This window comes from Ixodes scapularis, unplaced genomic scaffold (assembly GCF_016920785.2).
Source record: "Ixodes scapularis isolate PalLabHiFi unplaced genomic scaffold, ASM1692078v2 PGA_scaffold8__174_contigs__length_109621045, whole genome shotgun sequence".
Classification (NCBI taxonomy): Eukaryota; Metazoa; Arthropoda; class Arachnida; order Ixodida; family Ixodidae; genus Ixodes; species Ixodes scapularis.
This window is the reverse complement of record NW_024609883.1, coordinates 69,039,738-69,054,172: the sequence shown is the minus strand read 5'-3', so window position 1 is coordinate 69,054,172 and position 14,435 is coordinate 69,039,738. Positions and strand designations below refer to the sequence as shown.

At 44.1% G+C, this 14,435-nt stretch overlaps 1 protein-coding gene across 1 annotated transcript in view; it reads left to right on the top strand.

The window, feature by feature from the left end:
• LOC121833604 (ATP-binding cassette sub-family C member 2-like) overlaps nucleotides 1-14,435 on the top strand; it is a 75,626-nt gene that overhangs the window by 43,170 nt on the left and 18,021 nt on the right. The window contains exons 13-14 of the mRNA XM_042287021.1: nucleotides 289-627; nucleotides 7,649-7,750. Of these exons, the coding sequence (XP_042142955.1) occupies nucleotides 289-627; nucleotides 7,649-7,750 (441 nt within the window). The remainder of the gene's footprint in view (nucleotides 1-288; nucleotides 628-7,648; nucleotides 7,751-14,435) is intronic.

Sequence of the window (14,435 nt, the reverse complement as noted above, 5' to 3'; positions counted from 1 at the left end):
AACCTGCGTTAATATGAATCAATCTACACTTACGTCCTTCGTTTTACCTTGTTGGCTGACTGAGAGTTAAAAAAACGTAAAAAGTAAATTATTTTGTTCGTGTTTTCTTTTTTTTTTTTTTTGCTTAGTGTTTTTTTGTTTTTTTCGGCGTCCTTATCAGCCGATGTTACTAACTGATTGACTGCGGACCAATGATAAGGTGCTCGTGATTACCCACGCCCGGCCATTCTTAACCTCTTGGTAACCATAGCCCCACTGTCTCTGATGTCAGTCCCCCTCTCTTCACAGCGCATTGTCGTGCGAGCATCCATCAGCCTCCGGTTCCTCGAGAGCACCTACGTGTCCAGGCTGCTCCAGCACGTCACCGAGACCGTAGACTCCCTGAGCACCGTCCGATCGTACGGCGTCGTAGACCGCTTCTGCCACCACTTCTATCGGCTCACGGACGAGGGCATGCGAGTGGTCTACGGCTTTACAGCCTGTTTCCGCATGGCCAGGACCATGGCCAGTCTCCTGGGCTTCGTGGTCGTGCTCACGACGCTTATTCTGACCACCACGTTCTCTTCCGAGGCAGATGACGTCACCAGGGCCAGCAGTGTTGGGCTGGCCCTGAGCTCTTCAGTTGCAGTGAGCCGAGAGATTTTCTAATACTATTTTTTAAGACATCCGTTGTGTGTACTTGTCCGCAGAGCACTTGGGAGACCCAAACGTTACGGAGGTTGTTGAATGGCAAAGCTGAAATTGTGATTAGACGTAAAAGAAGCTGCCTACGCTACGATGCCCTGGAACGCTTCTCCGACTGGTGGGTTTACGTCCTTAAAAAAAAAAGTGGTCCCTTCATTTCCGCATGATGACGTCATAAAAATTCCCTGCTGTCGCCGGTCGCGATCCTGGCGGTGTCTCAGCCGCGGTGGTGGAGGTGGCAGACGCCTGTTCTGCTGCAGGTCGCTCTTCAGCTGGATAGTCTACGGAAGTCTCAGCAGCCAGGAGTTGAGACTCCGCGACGGCAAGGACACTGGCGTTCGCTCGTCGTTTTTGCCGAAAGTTCTACGACCAACCGCCAGGATTGCCACATCCGACAGCACGTGACGCCACCTCCGGTGTCGTATTTTGTTGACACCCAGTGACAACCTTCGAAGCACGGGCGGTACGGAACGCGAAACACACCAGTCGAAGACCCGTTCCGAGCACCGTATACTAAAATCTCGGGACGATAGGTTTGAGACAAAAAAAATATACAAATGATAAAAGTTGTTGATGTCTATGGCGGCGTTCGTACGAGACCCCACAGTAGACACTTAACCATTGCAGGAGACATCCAAGTACTTTATTGTGCTGTACTGACAGCTTAAGAAATACAATGTGTGGCGAGTTTTGAGCATATCATTATCGCTCGGCAGCCAGTCAGATTGCTGCATCTGCCGGTATGACCGCCAAAGAGCCAATCAAGAAGCTTGAGCGTCCTTGGCCATACCCTGCACTTCTTAAGCTGTCGGTTACTATAGCAGCTCCAAGCACATCCAGACGTAATCAAGTAGAGGCGAGTAGAGCCACTAAATGAGCTGCGCTTAGAGTATCGGCACTCGGTTCCCTGGTATTGTTGTGGGCGCCGCCATTTTGGCTCGTATGCAGAGCAGACGCAACTGCCGATCGTCATGATTCAAAAGTGCGACTTCCTCAGTATTAGGTTCGGTGTTAGGAAGGTCATGCAATATTTCGTTGCTCTGTCACGAACTGTTTAAACATTTGTGGAGGGCGGAAAGGCTTTTCCTGTGATTTCAGATAAAGCTTCAGATAACTGGCAACCATGATTTTAAGACACAATATGGCCAAGTGTCGTTACTCTGAAGCGTAGCTTATTTAGTGGCACTAGAGGCGAGGATTGAACGATACACTCCTGCATGGTGCAGCGCGAGTGGTCGCTAACGTGCAATGTCTTGGGACGTCGACGAATTTTGGTTTTAATATACAGGATGTGCACTAAAGGCTGAAGTCCATGGATCGAATAATGCGACGAAAGCTGAAGAACTTCGCCTGACGGCACGCTCGCTTTGCGCGCGACGTATTAGTCCCTGTGCTGATGACATGTGCAATGTAAAAGCCTTCGGGCAAAATTCGCCGAGTTTCCGCATCATAACGCACTTTATTTATTGTATGTACTTGCCGCCAACAAATCTCGTCAGCGTAGAGGGCGCCGTGGCGCCGAGCTTAGCAGAAAATCTTTGGAATCTTTTCACTACGCCGGCGCTCGTCTCTCTAATGTACGATATTAAAAGGGCGCTATGAATATTAAAAGGAAAACTAAATAAGAAAGCAGGGGTAAATCCCTCACGACTCTCCCAATTTTCGTACGGAGACGATCGGTCAATGCCTTCAATACTTTGGTATCACACGTTGTCCCGAAAAGGGGCGCAACGTGAAAAACAGGGAAAAAAAAGAGAGCGAGACCGAGTAAATAATTTTATTTGCATGAACTATGCCTCCAGACTAGGCGCAAAATAATGCAAATACTTTTTTTTTTTACTTTCTCTCCCACGTTGCGTCTTATTCACACGAATGACAAATGAAAAGGTGGCAAATAACTGAAAAAAACTAAGCGTTTAAAGGGTCGAACTTATGGCCAAAACAAAATAAGAATAATAGCAGGTGTCGTAGGCAAGCGTGAATGTCGGCGTAGTGGCAGATTGAGCGCTGGTGAAGAATTGACCTCCTAGAGACACGCGGAGCGCCTTTTGTTGACGCACGGGTTTCGCGAACTTTCGAACTAGCCATGTTCGATTAACCTGAGACTGGGGTGGACAAGAGACAGTAAAACGTAGAAGAGACAGAAAATAGACAGTACGCCGTCTCAAACTCAGCTAACTCGTTTATTTAGTCCACCTCCCTATACAGGGGGGGCCAAGCTCCGGCTAGCGAGCCGCATGCGGCTCTTCGCGTGCCAAAGTGTGGCTTGCGCCTCCCTCCCCTACCCCCCCCCCCCCCACACACACACACACACAAACACGCACACCCACCTCCCTCCAGGTCACAGGAACACTTCCCCAAAAAGAGAAATGGAACGCGTTTTAAATTGAAAGAGAGCTTGCGGTTTGGTAGTCTCGTGCTACTGGTACCTTATATACAGTTGGACTGCTTTTGACTCGGATAGATTAAAAGTAGTTCGAGTTTCGTTTATTGCGCTGAATAAAAGTTTTCGCCCCCCCCCCCCCCTCCCCCCCACGGCTCTTGGAAGTTTTGTGGTTTTGTTTGCGGCTCTTAGGCCGGGTAAGCGTGGCCACCCCTGTTATATAGTCTCAATCTGAAGGTGATCTCCACCAAAGAAAGGACGAAGTCTATACAGTTCAAGCGTCAGTTTCCATCACACAATGTAAGAACGTTCACAGCCTTACATACAGGTCGACGCAATAAGGCAATATACGTCCACCTTCAAACTTTAACAAAAGGATATCTTCCCCTTCTATTCTAAACACAGTTCCCACTTCTGATTCAAAAAACACCCCCTCCACCTACTAAAAAAAAAAAAAAAAAAAGAAGAAGGGAAACGGTTTTGGGCTGACACACTTAAAAAAGAAAAGTGCGTTTTACAGTTTTTTGGGGCAATCAAAATCAGGGTCACACTTCAAACAACCCGAGTCTTAGAAGAAAATAAAACATGGCATTTTTAGAAAGCTTTCTGAATTGCTTTCGAATTTCTCGGGCGTTGTAGAAACTATTATTACAACAAAATAATAAATGTTGCGCGGCCCTCAGAACTCGAACCTGGGGCCTCTGCGTGCGGGTCGTGTGTGTTTCCATTCGGCCACGCACGTGACATTACTCAGCCTTTAAAAACCGCATCACGCCGATGCAGCACACAATTAAATACAAGAAAACGGAACGGAACATTCAGAAGTCACAGTTCTCAGTCAGTCCGCATCTCTATCGATCGGAATATGGCTCGAGGTGGACGACGTACACCCCCTCGGGTTGTAGCTAGCGCCTTGCAGGTGTCCGCTTTCCCTCAGGAAGAACTTTGTATAGTTGAGATCTCCGAGAGCGTCGAGTGATCTTGTAGGGCCCGAAGTATCGCTTGAGGAGTTTCTCGCTGAGACCGCTCTGACGAATTGGTGTCCCCACCCACACTCTGTCTCCGGAACGAAAGTGGGCGTCAAGGCGCCGAAGGTTGTATCGGCGAGCGTTGGCACGTTGTTGATCGTGGATTCAAAGCCGGGCAAGCAGGCACCTCCTCTGCTTTCTGACTGATCAGATGGCCATCGTCGCTTCGGTCATCCCCTGGCTCATGGGGCAGCACCGAGTTAAGCATGGTCGTCACCTTTCTGCCATGCACCAGCTCAAATGGTGTAAACCCGGTGCTATCTTGAACAGCCCTGATGTAAGCAAATGTGCCGTACGGAAATACTTCGTGCCATGTCTTGTGCTCTATGTCGACGTTCATGAAGATCATGTCAGCGATCACCTTATTGAGCCGCTCCGTAAGCCCGTTGGTCGGTGGATGATAAGCGGTGGTTCGACGATGGCTGTTGTGGCTGACACGAAGGAACTCCTGCGCCAGCTGTGCCATGAAAGATCGCCCTTGGTCTGTGATCAAGACTTCCGGGGCGTGGTGACGAAGGAGGATGGCCTCGATGAAGAGCTTGGCGACTTCCACCGCTGTTCCCGACGGAAGCCCTTTATTCTCCGCATATTGTGTGAGATAATCTGTGGCAACGATTATCCAGCGGTTCCCCCGCGTCGACGGTGGGAAGGGCCCGAGCAAATTTATTCCTAGCTGCTGGAAGGGCGTAGTCAGTGCAGATGCCCACTGTAGGAGTACTGCTGACTTTGTTGGTGGCTTCTTACGCCGTTGCCGCTCATGACACGACCTGGTACTATTTGTCCCGAATCCGGGCGAGTGTCCTAGTGTAGCCGAAGAGTCCAGCCTTTGGGTCGTCGTGGAAAGCTTGAAAAATTTCGCCTCGAAGGCTGGTCTAAAGAGAACCAGCAGGAACGCAGGGCTGCTGGTTTCGAAGCTATTTTTGAAGAGTAAACCTCGTCGAAAGACGAAACTTGGCAGATCTTGAGAAAATACTCGGGGAACTGAACCTCCTCCACTTTCGGGGTGGTCGATCACGGCACGAAGTTCCAGTAGTTTATATGAAGTGCTCACATGTCGGTAACACTAACAGCGCCAAAGAAACTTGCGTCGTCGTCGTCTTCATTGCCTGTGGGAGGAGATTCAACTGGGGCCCCAGACATACAGTCGGCGTGGCTGTGCTTGTGACCGGAGTACAATGGTGAGATGAAATTCTTGAAGACGAAGATCTACAGCTGGCGAGGCGTCCTGATGAATCCTTCAGGTTCGCGAGCCAACAGAGGGCGTGGTAGTCTATAACTACACGGAATGGGCTCCCGTACAAGTACGGATGGAACTTTGTTATTGTTCAGACATCGGCAAGATACTCCTTGTCGGTCGTTGAGTAATTTCGCTGTCTTGGATAAGACCCTGCTCGCGTAAGCGATCTCCCTCTCTGTTCCCTCTCTTCGCTGGACGAGCACCGCTCCGAGTTCGGTGTTGCTGGTGTCCGTGTGATTTTCCGTCTTTGCTGACTGATCGAAATGTCCGAGGATATGGGGCGACTGGAGTCTTTGCTTTAGTTCGTTGAACGCTCGTTCCTGCTCATTTTCCCACTGAATTGTTACGTTGTCCTCCGTCAGGTACGTGAGTGGTGTAGAAATTTTCGTAAAATCGCGAACGAAATGTATGTAGTGCGCGTACCGCCCAAGAAGTCTTCGTACTGCCTTGTCGTCTGATGGCTTCAAAAATTCAGCTACAGCACAGGTCTTTGCAGGTTCAGGGCTCACACCCTGAGCACTCACGACGTACGTAAAGAATCAAGTCCACAGTCACTTAGCCACAGGGAAAACAAACTGGAAAGAACATACCCTATAGTTTTATCTCCTCGCCAATAGTCAGTGATACGTTAAGAATTTGGGAGAAACCACTCCTAGCCCTTCCAACCTTATACACCAACTCATGTTTACAAACAAACCGGAGCGCCCGGAGCGCCCCTAGCGGACGCCACCGGCGCCGCGCATGCGCGATGGGGGTGTGGGCAAAAAGCTCGCCGTCGCCCATAAACAAACCATTGAAATGCGATGTTGTCGGCGCCGGTGTGAGTCCCCGCGCTCTTTTTCGCGTTGGAACTGTTGATTCTACGTCCTCCTAACGATGTCTGACTACTTGAGCAGCGTCAGCGAAATTAACGAGGCTCGTTACACCGCAAAACTTCGCGTGAATAATCTGGCATGCGGCGATTCATTCCGCGTGGACGCCGCAGAACGTACGCTAAAGCCTGATTCACATGATGAGATTTCGCTCGCAATTTTCAGTAGCGACGTCGTTCGGACTGCAAAAGCGTGAACCGTAGCTGAGATGGTCGACGTCGATTCTGAAAATCGCAAGCAGAATCTAACGAAGTGAATCAGGCATTACAAGTCGGTGAAGGCCAGTGGTAACAATGATCAACATCTCCTTGTATCTGCTGTTTACGTCGAGCCTGCTTACCTAACCTTCAAACTTAAGTCTTTTAAGGCCTGCACTTAATTCTTATCGCAAGTACCGGGCCCACGTTTGGTCTACGGGCCGGTGTCCTATAAAGAGCAGACGACAAGCAGAAACGTTTGAAAGAGCAGACGACAGTTCGAACGATCAGGCGACCGTTTGAACTTGAAGACGCACTAAACGTAGTCCGCAGGTGGTCCGTACAACTTGACGGTTTTCCGGCGTTCATTTTGGAACCAAACAAATAAATTTGATGGCCAGCAGTATCCGTGAATTTAACCCAAAATGCTTCCCGCCCAAGCAATCGTTGTCCGACGGCGTCTGGTTTTCCCTTTTCACGGCACATATCCGCGTTCTCGGACGAACCGAGCGCATGAAAACTGACCTTCAAACCTTTCTCGACTCTCTTGGTACAGCCCCAGTCGCAGCATTTTGGCGACAAGGCAGGTTTTTGTCTGGTTCCTTTCAAAACAACACAGGAATACACGTCTCAAATGGGCACTTCCGCCCACAGCCCCAGACCGGAAGTGCGTCCGACGCGCCACCACCGCGCCGTGACGTAACAGAGATGAGTTGGTGTATAGACGCTTTGCAGCAGCTGTGCATGGGCGCCGCCATAACTGACCTTCAGTTTTTGTTTCTTCTTATTACATTTACTTCACTTCATCATAACCACTGCAGGGCAGGTTATTGATATTTTAGATTGTACTGCGTCCTTCTCCACAGCCTTGGGCTCTGTGGAGGCTCGTCAACGCTCGCTTCAGTGGCTCGGCATATGGGAAAGACAAGAGAAGGTCAGCAATGGCGGCTGTAATTTTGCGCGTGTGAAAAGCGTCTATAGAGCAAACGCTGAAAAGGAGGCTACCTCATTCCACCGCTCACTCGGCTAAAGTGGAAGGTGGCGGGCGTTCCCTCTGAACTTTTGTAGTTGGTCAATAACCTTTTCTTTCTTTTAATTTTGATTTTGCTGGCTCCACGTTAACTTCAAGAGGATACATGTAGTCGGAATTTAGCAGTTGGTAGCTGTTACTATAGTGTTTTTAAAATGTTTATTTAACGTGGTACGATTTTTGTCTATTTTTTGCTAATTGTGTTTTTTTTTTCTAGGTTCCGTTGACCTTGTCGACCATCTGCTTAATAATGTTCAACGTGTTTCAACAAATTGTATCCTTGGAGCGCTGCCTGGAGTACACCAAGCTCCCGAAAGAGGTCGGTGTTTTACCTCAACAAGCTACTACTTTGCATTCAACACTGTGGAGTTAGTGAACATTTGACAAAGACCGAACATATTCTAAAGTAAATCATTACAGCAAGCGACAAATAACACTGGTTCTCGAAGGTTGCACTTGCTTCCATGACAACATTAAAATATCTTCCATTGTTTTATAATATAGATTTACTTTTTCTTGTCATAGGCGTCTTAAACGGTGCATCAATCTTTTCTCAGTCGGATTGCCACGCGGTGATTTTTTAAATGTTTTAAATGTTTATAAAGGTTCCTCAAAACACATCGTTTCCTGTACCTTATAAGTTTGAAACGTGCTCTGGTGGTAACAACTGAGTTGCGTTTGCACTGGAAATGTAAATTTGCTAGCGTGAATTAGCCCACACTTCCCAAGTGTCGATGTGACTAAAGTGATAGTTTTATATATTTATGAAATTATTAACACTCCACAACTAAATCGCGATAAAGGATTTTTTAAAACTTGAAACACAATATTAAAGAGAATTACGGGACTCGCACATAAGCTTTAGAAACATATATAATAACATGTTCCTCAACAATAAACAAGTAAAGTGAACTTTATTGAATATCTTATGGCTAAAAAAACCCGGAAGCTACGAGTAGCTCGGAATTTTACGTCGTTTTGGATTTGTGTTATAAAGCTGGCTTAAAATTAGTTTAAAGGAAAGTTCAAACACTTCGTGATGAAAAACGAGTTAAAGGTAAATTCTGGCCTATTTTTACCCATTGAATCTGAATACTACGTTTGCTTTTTCCCCAATATGTAACTGAACCCGAGAAAACACTAACAACCTCCGAACAGTCGCGATGTCATACTAGGATCTTTGTGCCGTCAAGCACGTGTCGCTCGTGTTGCCAGCGCGTGCAATTGCAAGCTTGTCAGGCTTTCCCCGCAATGACATCTGTTGTTACGTCTCTTTTCAAATTTTTTTTTTTTTTTTAGATTAGCAAGGGTGCGCGCGAGCATACCTTTAATCGGCGCTGAGATGCGCAGAGCGGAGATTCCGAAAACTCCTAATATGACGTCACGGCCCGGAAAGAGATTTTGCGGTACTTCGAACATAACTTTCTGCAGCCTCCGTGCACAAAATTAGAAAATAATATTGATATTTGTGTTCCTGGAGGTTAAATGAAGGCTATTTAAGTGTGTTTTTGTTTTGTTTTGTTCTTTAATACACAATTGCTTCAGTTTTCTTTTAAAGCGCAAGCAAGACATTTCTCTGGTTCAAATGCAGTGCTATATATCTAGGATGTATGCAGGGTTCCGTGTATTCGAATAAATCCGGAAAACTGCGAAAAACACCAGCCGGTAAAATTTTGGTCAATTCGGATTTATCCGATAAGCTCCGAAATTTCATGTGCCCCCCCCCCCCCCCCCTCGGGGAAAAAAAGAATAAGTAAAAGACAGTTCCTTTTACAATTTTATCAGCGCAGGGAAAATGGTCCTGAGATAATGCCATCATAATTATCTTTCAAATTTCGAACCTTTCTCAAAATGGGTGTTACCGCCTGTCTCGTCGAGGTTGATTCAGGGCAACACGTCATTGTACAGTCGGGTCACGACAAAAGTCACCCTTTTGGTTTCCAGTTTGAGCCATGCGATTTGTGACTTAGAAAAATGAGTGGGCATGTTTGAGTAACACTGAAAGCTAAGGACCATAAAGATTTTATAAAATAGGAAAGAGGGGCAATTGAAACTTCTCTATGACATCCTTAACCACTCCGCCGCGGGCTAGATTGATGGATAAGGATGGGATGACCACGAGCTTCCTAGCGACTACCTCTAGGGAGCTTATTGATTTTAAGGTATCGACATTTATCGAAGTACGTCTTGTGTCGGACTTTGGTCGTGGGACATATGAGTGTTGCCAATGGCAATGACAGCAGCGCCAAAACCAACTGAAGAAATTTCGAGTAATACAATCGAGTTTTATTTATTATTTCTTTTTGGCTGGCATACGTTGACATCCGTTTATTTATTTATTTATTTATTTTTAATAGGGTACACTGCAAAATTGAACGCCGAATTTCGGAGAATTTGGAATCAAACAAATATAAACTCCCATAAACTCCGAATCTTTGGCAAAAAATATACTCCGAAAAACACCCTCCAAGTTTGACGAAAAATAAACTCCGAAAACACAGAACACTAGATGTGTGACACGTCCTCGATGTCTCATCATATGTTACATAAGCTTTGCGGCTTTGGTCTTTCTTTTTATTTTACTTGCATATCTCGACTTTCATTTTTTTAATTAGCAAAAGTAAACGATTAATCTTATACTTCGTTTTACATTAAGAACAACCGCAGCCAATCCTATACAATCCGATGAAGTCAATTTAATCAGCGAAAAATGTGTATCGTCACGGCTATCAGGGTTCAATTATATCGAAATTTTACTCTGCCTGGTCTTGATTGGTCGACTGGAATGGTGTCACATATAAAGAGTATTACTTCTAGGAAAGCGGCATGGTTACTTTCTTATTCAGTAGGGTACGTTTTTGGGCTAATTGGTTCATCTTAGTAAAACATAAAATAGCGCAAAAAAGACAAGGACAAGAAGTATAGAGGACAAGCATTTGTCCTGTATACTTGTTGTCCTTGTTTTTTGTGCGCTATTTTATATGTATAACTTTTTTATTCAAATTTTTATGGGTTTACTCCGTTAAACTCCTGCCAAAATACAGCTGATGATGTCCTTGATTTATGCTTGTCAAGCGCTCCCATAGAGGTTATTGTGCCGGCAGTCATACCCTTGGTGTTGATGTATATCATACTCCCTTTGTTCAGTTTTGCCTGTCATCTAGGCGCCGTGCTAGCCATCAGTTGTCTCCGTTTTATTATCGCAGTGCTGATTACTACGGGTTTTACAATCGCCTCGCTCATTGAAACTGGTCTGACGTATTATCGGACCGAATTGCATATCCGGTCACTACTAAGTTGACTTCATTAGTATCTAATGCAATGAAGGATTTTATTCCAAAACAACAGGCTCGTAAATTTAAGTATCCTAGCTGGTTTTCGAGAGAGCTAAAGCGCCTGCTTTGTATCAAGTTGCACTATGATCGAACCCATAAGAAAACTGGACTGAACACCTGGTACCTTAAATTCAGTGTTCTCTTCATTCATTCATTTAGTCATTTATTTATAATTCCTTGAGCGCCCGTTAGGGCATTATACAAGGAGGGTCAATAACACACTAAGAATTATCATTGAAAATGAATTAACACTCACGGAGAGGAAGTCAGCAATACAGGTGAATTAAAGAACAAGAAACTAAAAGTAGTTATCAACATTACACAATATTATTAATATAGTTTATTGGTATGTATTGTGAACAGTAAAAAGGAAGGGAAAAAACAATTAGCAGGAAGACATGTTTATAAGTTCGAGGTAACTGATTAGTTCTTAGACAAATCTATCAGAGTCAGTCTCGGTTACAACGCTAACGGGTAATTTATTCCAGTCCTTGATTGTCATGGGCAGATATGAATTATTAAATGCCACAGTTGAACTAAAAATCGGGCGAACTTTGCAGGAGTTATCATGGCGGAGAGATATACTGTGGGGTAGAAGGAAGAGGGATGCTCTAATAGAGGTACTGTTATAGTATAATTTATGAAACAGGGTCAGTCACGAAAGAATTCGCCTAAATGAGAGTGAGTGAAGGTTAGCTTTGCTCCTTAGATAGTGAAACGAGAGTAGTCTGTGAAAATGAACCTTAAACCTCGGTTTTGCATTGCCTCTTATTTCATAATTAGGTAATGCTGCCATGGGGACCATACAGAAGGCGTATACTCTAGACGATATCTAACAAATGTTATTTATGATAATTGTTTGATTGCAGATGAGGCCATTTCGAGGTTGCGCCGATGATATCCCAATGATGGATTAGCCTTAGATAAAATAAAATTAATGTGAGTTGCCCAAGGTAGATCAGAAGTTAAATGAACACCGAGGTATTTGTAAGATATACAGGGGTCAGTTATTGTGCCGTTGAGTTTATATGAAAATAGTAATGGGGAGTGTGATCTGGTGAAAGACACTTGTTTTGTGTTATTTACATTAACTGTCATTTGCCATTTTTGACACCATTTTTCTATTATTAGTAAGTCAGCCTGTAAGAGTAGGTGATCATTATTATTACTTATTGGTCTGTATAGAGCACAATCGTCAGCTAAGGGGCGAATTTCAGATGTTAGGTTAGCAGGAAGGTCGTTAAAGGGATGCTGAACCGAAATCTTGATTCCACAAAACACGCGGCAAAAGCGTGCAACAGGATGCTACAAACACCAAAGCATCACTCATACAGCAATATCTCGAACGGATGACCGTATTTTTCAAGAAAAGGAGGCGCATTTGAAAGAAATATTCACGTCATGTTTCTCCAAGAAGGAGAGGGAACGGCCTCGCGTCTTCTCCGCCTCGCCGCCTCGAGGGAGCGAATCGACGAGAGGAGGAAACTAGGTATCTTCACGGTCAGGCGCCTCGTCGGCCTGGTTCAATCTCGACCTCTTTTTCCCAAAATACGGCCGTTCATTCAAGATATCGCCTTACGAGTAGCGTTGTAGGGATTGTAGCGTCCCGCCTACATCTCCTGCATTGTTTTTTTCCTGAAATCCAAATTTCGGTTCACCATCCCTTTAACGTATATTAAAAACACCAGGGGCACAGAACACTACCTTGGGGTACACCGGACGTTACATGAGAAAGAGGTGAACGGGACTCGCTTACAACAGTATATTGTCTACGATCAGATAGGAATTTTTTTTATCCAAGTGATTAATGAACTATGAATACGCAGTTGGGTTAGTTTTTGTAGCAGATGTTGATGGGGCACTTTATCGAACGCTTTAGAAAATCTATGAACATCACATCGGTCTGTAATCTCTTATTAAGGCTACTATGAGGCTCATAAACGAAATGTATTAGCTTGTTATCACATGAATATGTCTTACGAAAACCATGTCTATTTTGAAAAAGCAGATCATAATTTTCCAGATATTTCATGATAGAAGAAAAAATGACGTGCTCTAGTGATTTACATGAGATACTGGTGAGAGATATTAGGCGATGTTCAATGCAACATTACGGTCATCACTTTTAAAAATAGGGATAACTCTACCGAGTTTTCAGTCAGACGGAAGCTTGCCGACATCAAGTGACTGTTGAAAAATGAGGGTTAAAAATTGGGATGAGATATGTTTTGTGTTTTTCAGCAATTTAGAATTTATTTGGTCCCCACAGAAGCTAGCAGATGTTTTGAGATTTTCTATCGCTTTCACTATACCCAAAAATGTAATTTCGATAGAAGGTATAGCAGAATGAGAAAGTTGATTTAGGAGAGGAATATTGTCATTGTTTTCTAGTGTAAATACTAAACTAAAGTAAGTATTTATTAGTGAGGCGCTTTTGCTATCAGATGCGGGAATTCCATTCATATTAGTCAGGTAGATGAATTTACGCTCTTTAGGATGAATGATCTCCCAGAACTTATTAGGCGTACTCTTTCAAATGTTAAGAAGGTCGAATTTAAAAAATCTGTTCTTTGCATTTCTCACTTCTCTTTTATATTCCTTAGCAGACGCGTTGTAATTAATCCATGTAATAGTACTGTCCTTTTCTTTAGCTTGCTTGAAATGTCGTTTCTTTCTACTAGTTAATTTAGAAATTGTCTTGTTCTACCAAGGCTTTGCATTGTTTGCTTTAATTCTGATGGTTGGAAGGTACGTGTCAGTCAGAGTTGTTACCTTGTTTTTAAAGGTATTCTAATTTTCCTCAAATGTTCTTTCATAAAAGCTGATATGAAAAGTATCATAAAACTGTTGAAGATTTCTAATAATTGTATCTTAGTCAGCTTTATTGTAGTCTTTAATAAATTTATAATGACATGATCTGATGACGACGTCAAACTGCAGGTTTATGTGTATATCATTGTGGTCACTAATAGCGGGAAGATGAGTTATGTTATTCACATATGAGGGGTCAGTGGTAAGGCACAGGTCAAGAATGCTGCTAGAGTGATGGCTCACTCTTGTTGGTTCAGTTATCATTTGGGAGAGGTTAAACGTGAGAACTAGCTCGATGAACTCATTATCACACTGATGACCTGATGACAGGGAGTTCCAATCAATATTCGGAAAATTGAAGTTGACAAATAGGATGACTGACGCATTTGGTTTCAGGTTATTAAAGATGAACGAGAGGGAGTCGTGAAGTTCGGTTATAAAACTAGCGTGATGATCGGGTGCGCTGTAACACACAACAATCAAGATATCGGAAGATTGAGAGTGAAGTTGAAGCCAGGGTTGGGCAGAAATACTCAAAAATGTATTTGGAAATACAAATACTGGGATACATTACAATAGTAGCTAAAATGCTGATATTGAAATATATCTGTAACAATGTATCGCGATACGTATCGGAAATACATTTTAAATAGAGGCAAAAGGTATTTGGAAGTACAAATACAGGAATACGTTTTAGGGAGGCAGAAATACAAATACAGAAATACTGATACTGCAATACATTTTTCAAATTTGTTCGAGATGTCAACTGAGATGAAGCTTGAAGTTTGAAGTGGAAGTTTTTGATCCCGAAATTACTTTCCCGTAGGCTTGGCACTTTGCCTTGAAGGTAGTGGTTTC